Source organism: Hemicordylus capensis, chromosome 4, assembly GCF_027244095.1.
Source record: "Hemicordylus capensis ecotype Gifberg chromosome 4, rHemCap1.1.pri, whole genome shotgun sequence".
Classification (NCBI taxonomy): Eukaryota; Metazoa; Chordata; class Lepidosauria; order Squamata; family Cordylidae; genus Hemicordylus; species Hemicordylus capensis.
This window is the reverse complement of record NC_069660.1, coordinates 77550370-77568528: the sequence shown is the minus strand read 5'-3', so window position 1 is coordinate 77568528 and position 18159 is coordinate 77550370. Positions and strand designations below refer to the sequence as shown.

General features: G+C 42.9%; 1 protein-coding gene across 9 annotated transcripts in view; it reads left to right on the top strand.

Moving 5' to 3' along the window:
* Nucleotides 1–18159, top strand: part of BRPF3 (bromodomain and PHD finger containing 3) — a 54722-nt gene that overhangs the window by 8282 nt on the left and 28281 nt on the right. For 7 of the 9 annotated variants that reach the window (XM_053247428.1, XM_053247427.1, XM_053247426.1 and 4 more), the window contains exons 2-7: nt 5766–7132; nt 8274–8430; nt 10622–10753; nt 14634–14762; nt 15157–15469; nt 16155–16424. In XM_053247428.1, the coding sequence (XP_053103403.1) occupies nt 5784–7132; nt 8274–8430; nt 10622–10753; nt 14634–14762; nt 15157–15469; nt 16155–16424 (2350 nt within the window). In that variant the 5' untranslated portion in view covers nt 5766–5783. Of the gene's footprint in view, nt 1–3880; nt 3946–5765; nt 7133–8273; nt 8431–10621; nt 10754–14633; nt 14763–15156; nt 15470–16154; nt 16425–18159 lie in introns of all 9 variants that reach the window. The other 2 variants (XM_053247422.1, XM_053247420.1) reach the window with 1 other exon arrangement.

Below are 18159 nucleotides of genomic sequence, written 5' to 3'. Positions count from 1 at the left end.
ATCTGTAGCTCGGCCTGTACACAGTTAGAAATATCATATTGTATCTGATCCAATCAGATAGATATTGGTATTGGGTCTTTTGGCCCTTCTAAATATTGTTATCATTATCGGATTTCCAACTGTAAATCTGATAACTATAGGAAATAATCCCCATTAAGATCAGAAAAAAATCATCATAGATATTAGAAGCCTGTGGGGAAATTAAAAGAGAAAAAAGGGGGGGAAATGGCTGGGCTCTGAAATTAGGCACACATACAGCCCAGTATGGCAGGACCCTGTGTATTTAATTTCAATTAAATCCATGCATGCATTGATTTTTAATTAATTTTAAAAAGTAACCCAGAAATTGTACTCATCTGAGAATCATGGCAAAAATGATATCACAACTGAGAATCACAGGGGAAGTTACATCACATCTGAGAATCTCAAGGAAAGTGATGTAACATCCAAGAATCTACCATTTGCATTTTAAAATGGTAAATAAAAATTAAATTAATAATAGCCTAAATAAATAAATGTATGGGCAGGCAGGCAGATAGATGGCAGAAGATGGCATTTGTTTTCTGAGCTGGATCAGGAGGAAAAAAAGTGGACTCCATTTTGTATTTCTTCCACCATTTTGTGCTCTGATATTCCAATATTTTTTCTGATGTTTGACCCAATATCCCTGATACTGTATTGGATAATTCTGATTTGTTGTAGGCTTCCCTGTATCAGATCAGAATGATTTCCGATAGCTCCAATATTGCTAATATTGGGCCATTTCAGATATCAGAAAATTCGATATTGCACAGGCCTATCTGTGGCAATATTTCTCCTTGCTTGTATACTATAGTATAGTATTGTCCTCTAGTGCTGTTGCTAGAGTTTTAGAGTTCGCTAGAGCTTTAGGTTTGAATGTGACAAACTCACACTCCAGTAAATGGCCAGCTCTGAAGTTTACTGGACAAGTTGCTGTCTCTTGGCCTAACCCACTTGATATGATGCTACAGTGATGCTCTGGGTTACTTGGAGGAAGGGTGAGACATGGAGAAACTGAAAACTGTTGATTGTCTTTCATCCTGCTCCCAGACAGCATGGCTGTTTGAAATACAGCCACTGAATAGCTAGAGCCAGACACTGCTATTTAATTATGAGAATTGTGATAACTGGCACCACATCAGTAGCACAATCCTAAGGCTTCTTGAAAATTGCTGCATATGCTAGTCCTCTGACTGCGACTAACAGTTCTTGTTCACAAGCTACTACACACAGGATCAAGGACAATCACTGAAAAATGCTTACCAACACATACACTAAGCTTAATCTTGGTATGGTAGTGCCTGCATGTGACTAGCTGGTTATGGGCAGGTTTTTCATGCAGATTTTCAAATAGTTAAAGATTGTGCAAATTAGCCCTTAAGGATTAGTTACTAAATGTTGAGGTCATCCACACAATCAGAATATGTGTTCTACCTAGATTTGGGAGCTGTGTGGGCTCTCAATTTTCTGTTGTGTGGAAGCAAGGTAGGAGGAAAACCTGGGTAGCTTTTTCTCCTCCGACCTTGCTTCCACACAATCACTTCTACCCGGGTTTTCCTCTTATCTTGCTTCCACTAGGGATGTGCACGGACAGGTCCGGAGGCCATTATAGAGGCCTCCGAACCGGTTCGAATGTGAGCCGGTCTGGCACCGGGGGTGGTAGTTGAGGGGGGTTGCAGTTACCCCTCCCGCCACTTTCCCCCTGCCAGTGTTCTGTTTTGTCGAAAGGTTTTTGGGGCAGCAGTGTTCCTCCCTGCCCCCCCTGCTCCCATTGTCTGGAAATATTGGAAGTAGCGGTTGCGTGTGTGCCCGCCGCCACATGCATGCACCCACCGCACACATTGCACGTGTATGCACGTCATGCACACAGCATGCGCACGCAATGTGCAACGTGCACGGTAGGCACATGCACAGTGGTGACAGGTGCACGCGCAACCACTACTTCCGGTATTTCCGGACAACAACGGGGGCAGGGGCGGCACGGAGCAACGCTGCCGCCCCAAAACTTTTCGATAAAACAGAGCGCCGGTGGGGGGAAAGTGGTGGGAAGGGTAAGTGCAACCCCTCCACCCTTAAAGGGAGACCCCCGCCAGCACTGGACCACGCCTTCGCGGTTGCATGCACATCCCTAGCTTCCACACAACTGAAAATTGGGAGCCCACACAGCTCCCAAACCTGGGTAGAACACATCTTTTGGTTGTGTGAATGACCTCATTGTGTTACAAGTCAGAAGGTGAAACTTTGTGTTGGTGATAGCTCTGAACTCTGGAGCTCACTATCCCCATAATCTGCCCTGGCCAGGCTTTCTTCAGTTTGAAGTCTGATTCCTTTTTAATAAAAATTCCCTCTATTTTTTCCCAGGTTTGTTTTGTATTAAATATTTTGTAAACCTAGCTAAAGGTTTTATGAATCATCATCATCATCATCATCATCATTATTATTATTATTTTAAAAAAAATTAGTTAAAAGCTTTTATTTGGTAATATTGAATATACAAAACTGTCTTATACTGAATCAGACCTTTGATTCAGGTCAGCATAGCCATGACCGACAGCAGCTCTCCAGAGTTTCAGAATGGGGCCTTTCCCAGCCCTACCAGAGATGCTAGGGACTAAACATGGAACTTTCTGCATGCAAAGCATATGCATGATCACTGAGCTATGGCCCTTTTCTGGGGCTACCCTGGGAGCCCAATGCGTGTATAGCTGGAAGTAAGTGCCACTAAGGACAGTAGGACTTACTTCTAAATACATGGGCATAGGGTTTCTTTCTTACTGTTATTAACAGTACTATTGCATAGCTGATTTAACAACTCAAAACCTCATTAAGTTGAGAGAGACTGTATTTCTTATGGCCCTGCTGACAAGTGACTGATATATACTATTAAAATATGTAAACATTTTAGAAACTAGCATAATATTTTTAGGAGCATTTGTAGAGCTGAAAAAATATTTAAGTCCCTAGGTATCAGTATCATATTTTAGAAGCTATATAGTTAGGTGCTTTGGATTTTCTCAGTTCTAGCTGTTTTGGAGCAGTCTTAAAACTGCTTACTTTAAAGTAGCCTCACTGATTTAAATGACAGTGCTCTAGAACAAGTAGTTTGAAAATAGCGGCCTTTGGGGGAAAAATGTGAATTAAAAAAAAAACAGATGCAAGTTGATCATGTACTGATCTTAACACTAGGATTATCACTTTTTTAACCTGTCAGAGGATCTGTACGATTTAGAGTTGTACATTAGGGAGAGAGAGAGAGAGAGAGAGAGAGAGAGAGAGAGAGAGAGAGAGAGAAATTCAAAATAAATTCTGTTGGGCTTCTGTATGTATTTCCTTTTCTGTACTGGTCAGTGACTGTAATAAAGATATTGATTGACTGACAGGTAGAGAGTGTCCATAATTGCATTTGCATTCTTGGAACATCGGCACACGTTGAACTTATTCAATTAAGCACAGAGTGTCATGGCCCAGTCTGCCACAATCCCACTCACAGTAGTGACTCTGAGCTGGAAGCTGAGGAGGTGGGACCAGCTCTGGCTCCAGTCCTGAATCATGACCGCAGGCTGGAGGCTGCGGAAGCCTTAGGGCTGGGGTCCCCTGAGGAGGCTTCCTCCGGGCCTGGGCTCCCTGGGGCAGTACCCCTGGACTCCCGAGTCCATTGCCCTTTCCAACATCATTATGCCCTCTGATGTCTGCACACTAGTGCTGAAAACAAGCTCAGCAGGAGCAGGTTAAGTGGAGGAGGAGTGCCGGATCTCTGTAAGGCTTCGATTTTTTAGGCAGATCCCATGAGGGGTAATCTTGGCTCAAGAGTAAGAGCTCAGCAGTGCTGTGTCAACTTGCTCTCTTGGATCTCTTCAAGGTTTTGTGGACCTGTGTGATGGGCAACTTGGACAAGATACAGAGGCTTTGTCAGCAAAAAGAAAGGTGAAATCTAATTGGCGCTTGTATTTCAGAGAACCAGGGTGGGGCGCGGGGTGGGTGGAATCAGAAACTCTAGTTACATTCTGGTCAGGAGTACAATTCCAAATCATTGTGTTTTGTTGCTCCTGGCCTAGAAATGTCAAGTTCTGGAACCTGTTTTTCTTCATACTTGGAGCTAATTCATTGCTCTTCTAGGGTCTGACTCTGTAAACGCTTTGTCCTACTTTAAAAGGTGTTTGCAGCATTAGACTGATTAAAGGTTTGTAAATGGGTCAAATCCAATATCTTAAAACAGAATTCCATGTTTGCAAGTGTAGTTGAGAGCACTGTTTTTATGTTTTGGTAATATATGGGTATTATTTAGTACTTGAGGCATTATTAAGCTGAATTTTCTGCCAAAATAGAATCCAAAATGGCATACAGCTCTAGTTAGCAGCTACTTCAAAGCATCATGCCCCCATCAGTGCAGTAAGAGATAATGCCAGGGCCCAAAACTCTCTCTTTAGTCTATATTCATGCACAGTTTTGTATTCTGGATCCTTAGTTCTTTAGGGAGGCCAGTGTGGTGTTGTCCCTGCTTAATTCAGCTTCTTTGTGTGTGAGAGTGTTTCCCAGACTAGGCCCCCTGCCCCACAAATCTTTATTTAATTTAAGATAATATTATATTGCTTTTCTAAAAACATGTTTGTACAAAGTGGTTCACAAAAAACAACAACATAAACCAAGAATTCCAGTCAAAATAAAGTAGGGATGTGCACGAACCAAGGTTTGTGCACAGATTCAGCACATGCATGGACACCATGTGCGTGCAGGCAGAGGCACTCCTACTTCTGGACTTTGGGGCCAAAGTCCAGGGCCTCCATGGCCTCTGGGGCCCCCCAAATCCTCATTAGTCTGTCCCGGGTAGTGTGGTTGCCCAATGGAATATGATGATGCTTAATTTGCAGGAGGGGGTGGCCTCCAAAGGCCTTTAGGACTCCAAAATTAGCTAGGTGCACCTCTGTGTGCAGGTGCAGCGTGCTGGTACTTGGGAGAAGTGCCACTGCCTCAGCAAGCTGCATGTAAGAACCTGCTCTCCTTTTTTGAAAAAGGTCCCACTCACCATCCCACCCCCCACCCCCCATGCTGAACTGGTTTGTACTTCATCTGAGGTGAAAACCGGCAGCAGAATAAAATACCAGGAACAGCTTGAACTTTTTTCTTAATTAAAACTTGAAATTAAATTGAAGTTTTTCAAATAAGCTTCTGCCTCCTTCCTTTACCCCCTCATTATTTTTGGGGTTTTTAACTGGATTTTCTTTACTTTCAGTTTCCTATTGCATACTTTCTGTTTGCTAGCTTTTTGACCATGGAATCTTTGTCTTATCTGTTCTGTCTAAAGGACCATCATGCTAAACACCCTTCCATATTTAGAGAGGAAAAGGGTCTTATATTCAAGGTCAATAAATGCTAAGACTGTCCATTGATTACAAATGTTAGTTGATTGATTAATCTTGGTTGTAAGAGAATAATCAATTCAAATACATTTGAATGTTAATTTGAATCTTAACACATTAATATTACTAAAACCTTTTGAGATATTAAAGGAAGTGTAAGATAACTAACTTACCACTCATTATTAGAAGGCCATGTTTTACTATTTTTTTTTGTTCCCACAACCAAAGTGGCCTCATAATAAATAGGCGTGTCCTTCAGTTTCAGCTTCATTAATTAAATGTGCTTTAACCAATTAATCCACTGGACCTGTAGGTATTAGAATCTATGCTGCTCATGTTTGCAAGTTCTACAGTTTGCACATTTTTTCTGTTTGGTTTGTTCCATAGGTTTTCTAAGTTGCTGCTATGAGGAAACCTCGGAGGAGGTCTCGGCAGGCACTAGACGGGAGACGTTCTCCTTCACCATACAGCTTGAAATGCTCACCTACACGGGAGACTCTGACATATGCCCAAGCCCAGCGAATAGTGGAAGTTGATATTGATGGGCGTCTCCATCGCATCAGCATTTACGATCCTCTAAAGATAATCACGGAGGACGAGCTGACTGCCCAGGACATCACGGAATGCAACAGTAACAAAGAAAACAGTGAACAACCACTGTTTCCTTCAAAATCCAAGAAAACTCAGTCTAAAGGCAAAAAAAAGGAGTCATGTACAAAACATATTCCTGGAACATCTTTCCATCTACCCCAGCCCAGCTTTCGGATGATTGACTGCTGCAGTCAGCCAGATGCTCCACCCTTGCCTGCAGCATATTATCAGTACATTGAGAAACCACCTGAGGACATTGATGCTGAAGTGGAGTATGATATGGATGAGGAGGATTTGGCCTGGCTTGACATGATCAATGAGAAAAGGAAGAATGATGGCTATGGGTCAGTTTCTGCAGAGACCTTTGAACTGCTGGTGGATAGGTTGGAGAAGGAGTCCTACTTGGAGAGCCGTAACAATGGGGCCCAGCAGACTTTGATAGATGAGGACGCTGTCTGCTGTGTTTGCATGGATGATGAGTGTCATAACAGCAACGTCATTTTGTTTTGTGACATTTGCAACCTGGCTGTGCATCAGGAATGTTATGGAGTGCCCTACATCCCTGAGGGGCAATGGCTTTGTCGCTGCTGCCTACAGTCCCCTTCCCGCCCAGTTGATTGTGTTTTGTGTCCAAACAAAGGTGGGGCCTTCAAACAGACCAGTGATGGTCATTGGGCCCATGTGGTTTGTGCCATCTGGATCCCAGAAGTCTGTTTTGCAAACACTGTGTTTCTGGAACCCATAGAGGGGATAGACAATATTCCGCCAGCTCGCTGGAAGCTAACTTGCTATATCTGCAAGCAGAAAGGCATGGGAGCTGCTATCCAGTGTCATAAGGTGAACTGCTACACTGCCTTCCATGTTACCTGTGCCCAGAGGACTGGTCTTTTCATGAAGATTGAGCCCATGAGGGAGACCAGCCTTAATGGCACAACGTTCACTGTGCGCAAAACTGCTTATTGTGAGGCACACTCCCCTCCTGGCACAGTGAAGAAGGGGTGTACGGCTGCTGTTTGTGAAGGAGAGGAGGGTGTTGCAAAGAATGAGGCAGAGGATGATAGCACTCCCAAGAACAAGAACAAAGTGAAGTTGAAGCAGAAGGTAAAGAAGGAAACCTGTGCTTCTGTTCCTCTGCTGATGGTTACACAGATCCCTTCTTATCGGTGAGTAGTGCAGTGTCTTCAGGTTTAACTTCAGTACGTCCAGCATTTCTCTTCTATTCCAGTGGCATCTTTTCTGCCCTGTGGGAACTTCAGCAAATGCTCTCTTTTTAGTCTGATCATATATATTTAAATTGCATGTTATGATTGACATTGTTGCAGGTACTCTATTCTCAAAGGACATTTTTCTAAAAAAAGAAATCTCTATATGAAGTGTACTGTGTACTATGAAGTGCACACTACTATATGAAGTGTACTACTAGGAAGAATGTACATGTAACACATAAGACTCATGAACTACATTCAAAAATAAAGTGAGGGCGCAAATCATTTCAGAAGGTGAGAATATTTGAAAGCAGTTATGGGTTGAGTATAGCTCATCCTATTGACTTTGGTGGGATTATCATTTAGGCAGCCTGTGTGCTGGATTGCAACTTTAGGTCACAAACTCAGCTACAGTCTAGTTTATTTGCAATGTCTCATATTTGCAATGAATTTAAATGACTCTATGGAAGTTTTTGAAATACACAATACACATATGCTTACATTAAACCTCTGAAGTAAACGGATCCATCTGAACTCAGCTAGTGACTGGATGCTGTTGCTGTTACTACTGCTTAACTGAAGCTGCAGGCCTGTTTCTAATGGAGCAGCAATTCCACAGCTGCAAAACCTCTGAGCATGAAATGTTTGTGTAGTTCCTAATATGTAGAGAGGAGAGCTGGTCTTATGGTAGCAAGCATGACTTGTCCCCTTAGCTAAGCAGGATCTGCCCTGGTTGCATATGAATGGGAGACTAGAAGTATGAGCACTGTAAGATATTCCCCTTAGGGGATGGAGCCGCTCTGGGAAGAGTATCTAGGTTCCAGGTTCCCTCTCTTGCATCATCAAGATATGGCTGAGAGAGATTCCTGCCTGCATCCTTGAAGAAGCTGCTGCCAGTCTGTGTAGACAATACTGAGCTAGATAGATCAAAGGTCTGACTCGGTATATGGCAGCTTCCTATGTTCCTAGTCATTTGACGTTACTGAATTGGGCATTAAATTAAAGAAATGGGAGGCTTGCTATGTGTCATGTTGTTCTTTTGTAATTTGAATCTTGGGTGTGATACATGATAAAATCTTGATTCTATTGCTTTCCTTAGGCTGAATAAAATCTGCAGTGGATTGTCCTTCCAGAGAAAGAACCAGTTTATGCAGAGGCTACACAACTACTGGCTGTTAAAGCGGCAGTCAAGAAATGGTGTCCCACTGATACGGCGGCTGCACTCTCACTTACAGTCCCAAAGAAATGCAGAACAGGTAGGGCAGCATCCTTTGTAAGACTGAGGGGTCTGGGGGAAGAGTTTTAATTTGAGCCCTCCCTTCTTCACCCTGGATCCTGTGTCAATGTATTCCCCACCCCATGCCCCTCAGCTTATAAAAAGTGCTAGATATGCATATAATATTTTTAAAATCATCTGTATTGACATTAGAATTAACACAATGGTATGTTAAGATTTTATTTTTGAAAGACAAAAATATACTATTGATTTCACTTGCAAAGTATAGGTACTGAAAATGGGGTCCTCCTTTTCATGTTTCAGAAATTAATGTAAACAAATTCACAGTTTAGACATAATGGCAGTGTATTCTTTACTGGCTTACCAACATGCCAGGTGCAGGCAGAAGCAACAGAGCAGCTTCACCCAGCTCCCAGCATTCCCACGGGGAGTTGGGTGCAGCTAGTCTGACACACTGGTTCATTCCCATGGAGCCTTGCCTGCCTGCACTTGTAGCAGTGCCAGACTGGTGAGTCCGATCCAAGCAGGAAGCCTACATCCCACTTGGGTGTGAGACTCACTGCACAGTATTTAAGTCATTAGGTGGAGTCTTTGATCCAGCCCTTCAATATGCATTATTTGAGAAGTGGATGGAATATTTTAGTTCAGAGGAGAGATACATTTGGAGATCTTTGGGGTAAGCTCTCACTAGAGCATCAGCATTCCTCTCCAGAGTAGGCCTGGTCAGGAAACCAAAGAAACTCACAATTTCTATGTAAGCACAGGAGCACTTCTCCAGTTTAATCTGAAGTTTGTCTAATGCAACAATGTAAATTTGCAGTCTGAACTTGTCTCTTCAAGTTAGCCTGAAATCACCGTGCTGTTGATCTTTCATCTGAATATGTAGTTTCCACTTGAGGACTCATTTTCTTTGCCTCTTCCGTTTTTTCAAAGTTGTTAACACATATCATGAACAAAGTGGGACTAGATGGGTTAAATGGAAAGATGGGTTAGATGGGTTAGATGCAAAGGGTTAGATGGAAAGAATCTTTGAGAACCTACTTCTGGCTAGAGGAAGTGGGTAAGTAATTAATTTGGATTATTTCTAATTAATACTAGGGATGGAACTTCTACATCCTCTCTTAATAGAGTGTGCAACTGCTTAATAACTTGTAGTTTTAAAAGAGGTGTGTGTGTGTGTGTTTGTGTGTGTGTGTAACATAGGAAGCTGCCTTCTACTAAGTCAGACCATTGGTCCATCTAGTTTAGAATTGTCTACTACACAGACTGGCAGCAGCTTCTCTCTCAGCAGAAATCTCTCTCAGCCCTATCTTGGAGATGCCAGGGAGGGATCTTGGAATCTTCTGCATGCAAACATGCAGGTGCTCTTCCCAGAGTGACTGCATCCCCAAAAGGGGAATATCTTACAGTGCTCACATGTAGCCTCCAATTCAAATGCAACCAGGGTGGACCCTGCTTAGCAAAGGGGAAAATTCATGCTTGCTACCATAAGACCAGCTCTCGTGTGTGTGTGTCTGTCCGTCTGTCTGAGAGAGCGAGCGTGTGTGTGTGTGTGCATGCAATTGTGTGTGTGATGTAGTATGGAGCAAAGCAGAGCTATCAGTGATATGTATCTTTCTCATAAACAATTTTCTTAGCTTACCACATAAAATAACATTTACTTTCTTTAGTTATTAAATACTTACTATTATGGTCCATTGTCTTCGGTCTTATTTACTAATTCCCTCAAATCATGAAAGCTAGCTCTACCGCTGCTGCTAAATATTTGCACAGCACTGAACTTAACACACACACTTTACTATTTTCTTTCCCCAGCCCAGAATTAGTCCTTAAGACTTACTATGCCCCATATTTTTTCTTGTTTGGGTAGAGATTAGTCCTTGCTGGAGGAACACAATATAATCAAGCCATCTTCTCGGTTATAGCATGAGTATGAAGTAAGAACTTATATCTGAACTCACACAGGAACTTCAGTGAGCATTGGCTGAAACAGATTTCCACAACCACAACATGGTTATAATGTGGGTTATAATATGAGATAGTACCAGATCTATGCTTAGACTGTATTAAGGTGCTTAGAAAGAACAAGTAAATTCTGTGGAATCGATAGAATCTGATTCTGGGTGATTTTAAACAAGAAGAAGGAGGTGAGTCCGGAGAAAGATGAGGCAAGAGAAAGTAGCCCAAGCAAATCTATCTCCACTTCACAGAAAGAGCAGGATGAGAAGACCAGTGCGGTGAAAGAAGAACTGAAGTACTGGCAGAAACTGCGGCATGACTTGGAAAGGGCCCGGCTGCTCATTGAATTAATTCGCAAGCGTGAGAAACTCAAACGTGAACAGGTGGGTTGAAGCATGACTTGCTGGTTTATTAGTTAGTTGCTTCAGCCTAGCTATGATATTTCAGTTTGTCACAAGATAATTTTAATGTCTATGCAAACATACTCCCAGCTGTTTGAATTGCTAATGGGAGACAGACACTATTTAGTACCATTGATTAAATTATTAATAGTGTCATGAAGATATGAGTGATTGCCATGTTAGCCCAAAACAAGAAAAGCAGATTAAGATATTTCCTTTCCTTTTCCTTTTTTTCCTTTTTGGACAAACCATGTTGGTAAGTAGTATGCTTCTGAGTTGCACAAAAATTGTCTTGCAATGTGAAGCAGCTTGCTATCCTAACTCATTTTTATCCTAAAGAATAAATGTATGGCACAGACATTTTCCCAGATCGCCTTTTGTGATTGCTCTCTTGTCTTCCATGAAAAGATTAAGCTCAAGATAAACCATGTCTTTTGTAAACAGCATTCTTGTAGATGTCAGTTCACTGGTTGTAATTCCATGGCCACATTAATGTCATATGATCAAATATGATTAAGGCGTATTCACAGAACTGAAGCAGCTGGCAGGTGGGTGGGGAAAGGCTGCGCAAAACGTACCACCCCTGCCTCGCGACGAGCATCCCATGCTGTTGGGAAGCATGGATAGCACTCCCACATGATCTATGCTGCTGCATGCAGTGCAGATCCCTGGAGGCTGGGATGCATTGTCCTGGCCTCCACGTATCCCCCAATGCATTGCACGATGAGCAGTGAATTGGGGGATACCCCTGTGAGACAGACGCCTTAGACACCTGTCTCTGTTGGCACTCGGGCTGTAAGGAGCCCAAGCATACACACAAACCTGGAAGCTGGGTTAAGGGCATGCTCACTCCCTTAACCCTGGCTAAAAGTAAGGTTCAGCTGGGTGGGAGCGCTGGGATCTGGGTGTATCCTGGTGCTTCACATGCACGGCTGCCCTAGTCTGGGTTAGGCTGCACATGAGAACAGCCTTTTATTTTATTAATTAATTTATGTATATACCGCCTGACTCCAAAGGCTCTAGGTGGTTCACAAAAATAAACACAAGAAAAACAAAATAAAACAAACTGTTAAAAACAGTAATTTTAAAATTTTAAACATTCAAAGATTACTAAAAGCCTGGCTGAAAAAATATGTCTTAAGAGCTCTTTTGAAGGCTGGCAAAGACATTAAACCACAAATATATCTAGGGAACACATTCCACAGCCTAGGAGCAATTACAGAGAAGGCCCGCTCCCGAGTTATTGCCACATGAGCGATAACCATAAACATTATGGTTATCACCATAATGAGGTGGCATACGGAGACACACCTCTCTCGATGATCCCAATGTGCGGTGGGGATTATGCAGAAGAAGGCACTCTTGTAGATAACCCAGTCATAAGCCATTTAAGCCTTTAAAGGTAATTACCAGCACTTTGTATTTTGCCCAGAAACCTATTGGTAGCCAATGTAATTGCTTTAAAACAGGCATAATATGTTCTCCCCAAGATACCTCAGAGACCACTCTAGCCGCTGCATATTTAACCAACTGAAGTTTCCGAACTACATACAAAGGCAGCCCCACATAGAATGCATTGCAGTAGTCAAGCCTAGAGGTTACCAGAGAATGCACCACAGTACTGAGATCATTATCTTCAAGGAATGGACACAGCTGTCGTATTAACCAAAGGTGATAGAAAGCACTCTGGGCCATAGCCTCAACCTGAGAAACCTGAGTGAGGGCTGGTTCCAGAAGCATTCCCAAGCTATGTACCTGTTCCTTCAGGAGGAGTGCAACCCCATCCGGAACAGGAAGATCTATCACTTCCCTCAAAGTACGACCCCTTCCCATGAGTACCTCCATCTTGCTTGGATTCAGCTTCAATTTATTATCCCTCATCCAGTCCATTACTGCCTGTAGGCAGGCATTTAGGGGGTTTGTGCCATTTCCTGATGATGATGTCATGGAGAAATAAATCTGGGTGTCATTGGCATATTGATAACACCTTGCTCCAAATTTCCTGATGATCTCACTCAGCAGTTTCATGTAGATGTTAAAAAGCATTGGAGAAAGGATGGAGCCCTGAGGGACACCATTCAATAACTTTTGTTTCAGAGAGCAAGTATCTCCGAGTGACACCATGTGGCATCTACCAGAGAGATAGGAAAGGAACCACTGCAAATCAGTGCCACCTATTCCCAAATCCCCTAGAAAATCCAGAAGGATACCATAGACGATAGCATCAAAAGTTGCAGAAAGGTCCAAAAGAACCAACAGAGTCATACTCCCTCTGTCCATTCCCTGGTAGAGATCATCAATCAGGCCGACCAAGGCTGCCTCTACTCCATAGCTTGCTCTAAAGCCAGTTTAAAATGGATCTAGATAATCCGTATCTTCCAAAACGTTTAGATTTTTAAAAGAAATTACTTAACAGCCCAGGTGTTTGATCCATTGTCTTCTCACCGAGAACTTGCTAGTACGTGACATTTTAGAGGGAGATGCAAAAAATGGCACATGAAGTTATTAAATACCTTACTGGTGGAGTCTTTATTACCACTGTTATTATTCGTTCCCATAGTGATACATGTCACTGTTTTAACCGCATATGCCTCATGTGGTTGGCAGCACACTGGGGCCCTGGTATGGCTTCCAGTTTCTTCGGCACCTTGCCACCTGCAGGAAGAGCAGCTGTGTTTGGAGCAGTAATTGGGGGTGGGGGTAGTTTGAGTCAGCTGTGTCTGGTATGATGAAGGGCCAGAGACTCTCACATCAGTTTAGTTTCAGGGAATCTAAATCTCAGTTTTAAACTTGCTTAGGTTCTCCACACAAGCAGTGTGGAGAGCCAAGGAAGGTTTGGCAAGGAGAACTGGCTGGCCTGCTCTCCCTGCACACGAGCACTCCGCCCTCCCTGGGCAGCCAGATCGACCACCCACACTATTACTGCTCTGTCACAGAGCCGGTTGGGTTGGTGGGGATCAGGGGCCGTCCCCAGAAGTCCCAGCATGCCTCGCGCAAATGCACTGGGCATTCTGGGGTGGGGGGACCCTCAACACCGGGAGGCTTGTTGTAGCCTCCCTGTTGGGGATCTACTCATGTGTCACTACGGCGCATGATCACTAAAACGGGGTTAGCAGAGTGCTCGCTCTGCTAACCTGGTTTTAAAGGTAAAGTAAAGTGTGCCGTCAAGTTGATTTCGACTCCTGATGCCAACAGAGCCCTGTGGTTTTCTTTGGTAGACTACAGGAGGGGTTTACCATTGCCTCCTCCCGTGCACTATGAGATGATGGGCTTTCAGCATCTTCCTATATCTCTGCTGCCCAATATAGTACCAGTGGGGATTTGAACCAGCAACCTTCTGCTTGTTAATCAAGCATTTCCCCGCTGCGCCACTTAAGGTGACTAACCTTGTTTTAGGGGAGGGGTATTTAGGTGGTCTAGCTGCCGCCGAACCACTGGGCTCGTCTGTGAGCCCAGTGGTTCTCACGGCCGCTGGAATGTGGGCTTGGTCTGCTTTCCAGCGGTCGTGAGAATAGCCTCACTGTTTTCTAGTCTTACTGACCACTTAACTTGATGAAACAACTTGAATAAATCTGCTCGTGCAAACACGCACACACACACACACACACACACACACAGAGATATTTTGAGAGTGTTTTAACTTTTATATAGTCTTAAAAGGGCAAGAAAATACCTTCGTGAAATAATATAACCTGTAGTATACAGGCAGCTTCATACACTGCAGATTGATGGAACAAGCACTTGCCTAAACCTTCTCTGGAATGAGTTTACAAATCATTTTAATAGTCTCTTGGAACTGGTGAGTTGGGTCCATTTGTATAATCCTATATCGACAGAGCAAATATGTGCTTTGGATTTTTAGGTAAAGGTTCAGCAAGCTGCTATGGAGTTACAGCTCACACCTTTCAATGTGCTGCTGCGTACAACACTGGATCTACTGCAGGAAAAGGATCCGGCCCAAATCTTTGCAGAGCCTGTAAACCTGAGTGAGGCAAGTACCTTACCTAGAAGTGTAGTTAGGCTTGACCTGAAGGCCTGTTTGGATGAATGGTACATAATGCAACAGCTGGCAAGAGCAATGCACTATTTGGACTGTTCATCTGTATTGTCCTGTTGCTTAAACTAAGAAGTTTCTCAAAGGAGCTTATGCTGAGGGCATCCCCACTGTATGGGGTAGGACACTTTTTTGAGGAAGTTTGCTATTGTTTGTCAACAAGAGCACTTTGTTTGTCAGAGCTAAATGGAGTGTGGCTTAAATGGTGAAATTGCTGTGCGTTTGTGCACTGCCCCAGTGCCAGTGAGAGGGCATTTAGAATGCTTGTGATGGATATGCCCTGCTTGGCTAGTAAATGATTTTTGTAATTGTACAGGTTTTATATGTTTAGGTTCCAGATTACCTGGAATTCATTTCCAAGCCAATGGATTTTTCCACCATGAGGCAGAAGCTGGAGTCCCACCAGTACCAAACACTGGATGAGTTTGAGGAGGACTTTAACCTTATTGTTACCAACTGCATGAGGTATAATTCTAAAGACACCATTTTCCATCGAGCAGCTGTTCGGCTGAGAGACCTTGGAGGGGCAATATTGCGCCATGCGCGGAGGCAGGCTGAGAATATTGGCTTTGACCCCCAAGTGGGGATTCACTTGCCTGAATCACCAAAGACAGAAGATTTTTATCGTTTTTCTTGGGAGGATGGTAAGTTTATGTTGTGGTTTCTGTATTAAGAATAAAAGTCTGTTACGGAAATGTAATATAAAAGTTTCATTCAAGAAACCACTTTAAAATCAATATCCCATACAACAAATTTTAGCCTACTTTCCAGTAGGTTTATGAGATCACCCGACATTCCGTGCATCCATGTGTGTGTATCCCCCCACATCAACTTTGTAACACCTAACTGATTTGAACTAAATTTGTTACAGTTGAAGTGTGTGACACACAGGGACTCCTCAATGGCATAGTTTGTGATGATGTCATCCACCCTATTTCAAGTTGGTGGACACATTAGGGTTTAGGTACAAGAGGTTTAACTTGTGGACCACCTAATCAATTTGAACCAGATTTAGTCAGTTGTAGGGACAGTGAAAGGAGAGTAGGCAGTTACTAGAACAACAATTAGTTAATTTGCTAATTCAAATCTAGACTTCAGTTTCCTGCAAATCCCACTGAACATATGTGTGTTTTCTTTCTCTTGTTTCTGTATTGGCATCCCATTCTAAAAATGTTTAAATTCTCCATGCTTATGTATAAAATTCAGAAATAGCTTTGATAATAATTGTGAATAGATGTAGCTGTGATTGTCTGAATGACAGAGAACAGATCCTAGCAGAAATTTGGTCTCCGTGATTGGCTACTCATATCACTATTTTTTTCATTGCAGTTGATAATATTCTCATCCCTGAGAACCGGGCTCACCTTTCCTTAGAGGTACAATTGAAGGAGTTACTGGAAAAGCTAGATATGGTGAGCACCATGCGGTCAAGTGGTGCCAGAACCCGTCGCATCCGCCTCTTGAGGCGTGAAATCAACTCCATCAGGCAAAAACTGGCTCAGCAACAGAATAAAACCATGCCGAATGGAGATCCAGCTCCATGGGAGGAGGGTCTGGAGAGAATGCTAAAAGGAGAACGGGATGAGGATGGGGAGAAAGGTGAGAAATTTCATCATATTTCTAAGGGTAGTGAGTCAGGCTGCACAGGAAAGGCAGTCCTTTGGGGGCTGATTGAGTAAAAGAATATGTCCAATGGGATCTGTGTATAGTAATCCTCTATCATTTTGTTATTAAAAAAAATTCACTCTGTAATGACTGCTTTTAGCAACAAACTAATGACCTAAAGAAATGGAGAACATCCTTGGTATTTTTTTGCCATTTTATCAGCACATACATATTCGTAACAGGGTCTGAATCAAGGCAGCAGATAGAAAATAGGGTTGCAAGTGCTGCATCTTTATGGTTACAGTCCATTTATGCTGACATCTATGGGGCCAGGACTTCCTCCAAAACTACTAGTGGCTTAGTTTGGGCAGTTAGCCTTAGAAAAATGTTTGAAGATCTTATCTCAGAGGTGTCTGCATCACTAAAGCATCTATGTGGAGGCACTAGCTGACTTCTTGGCATTCTCAGCAGAAGAAGGTTAAAGACTCTGAAGGCTTTCAGTCTCATGTTTCTCATGCATCTTTCAGCTGCTGGGGTATACACTTGCAGTGATGGGCTGTTGCATGAGATAGCATGAGAATGAAGGAACTGTAAAATGGACTGTTCCAGAGACTACTGAATTGATTAAGGCCAGGATCCTTGGATTGTGGCCCCATGGTCCATTGGGAATCAAAGGCAGCACAAGCTGTTGCAGAATACAGTACAGAAGTGATTGCAGCGAGCCTGGAGCTTAATTTGTTTTTTAGTGGCAGCTGCTCTATTTCCTTATAGTTTTCTAAAATGACATCTTAAGGGAGTATCTGAGAAAACCTCTGGCCTTCCCCTGAAGGTAAGACAAGAAAATAGTGTCCTTAAACTTTGACACAGTGGGAGGCTGGAAGTGCAGTATATAGGAAAGAACAGCCAGGGAAGCAATCAGGGTTGAAGTGGGTCTGTCAGTGAGAATGTCATTCTCATAGTAGTGGTACAGGAGAAGTCTTGCATATGGTTTGCCTTCCCTCCCAACTGAAAAGATAGGCTGGCCAAAGTGCAGATCTATACTCAAGCCTTTCATACTGTGAAAGAAAGCACAGATAATTGTGAATGATAACCAGATTTCGCCTGGGCTGCCAAGCTCTCCTGTTGTCAAAAAACATGCCTACATATCTGACACTGCCATTCACTTGTGCACTGTTCTAGAGTCTCAAAGATGTTAAGGGCTGCTCTGATTTGCACCTTCGTTGAGCTTTACCTGTAGCTCCAGAAGAGCAAGCCCTTTGGTGTGCATGGCGTTTAGTGTTAGTGTGACCTACTCTAAAGTCAAAGTCAAAAACTGTAGTTGCTCCTGGTGCCAGTTGCCTGGTGGTGCACATATGCCCTCTTATATACACAGTGTCTTTTATATACCATGTCTGTAAAATAAATTAAGCACATCCTTGTGAAACTGCAGTTTTAGCCCTGAACATTTTTTCAGACTTGTAAAAAGTGCGTGTTTGTTAATGTTCAAGAACAGAAATCTTACAACAAGCAACCTGACATAATTGGGGCAGAGCATATAAAATCTACTATACCCAAGAAAAGAAGAGCTTGCAAGTATATGAAACAAGGGAAGTAGAGCTAAGGATTGGAAATAATTTTTTAAAATCTACCATTTATATTTCCTTTCTAAACTGGCATTACCTGACAAGGAATTAGCGAACATCAGATTCTCAGCATGTATTGGATCCCTTGAAAGTGTTAGTGTAGGAAA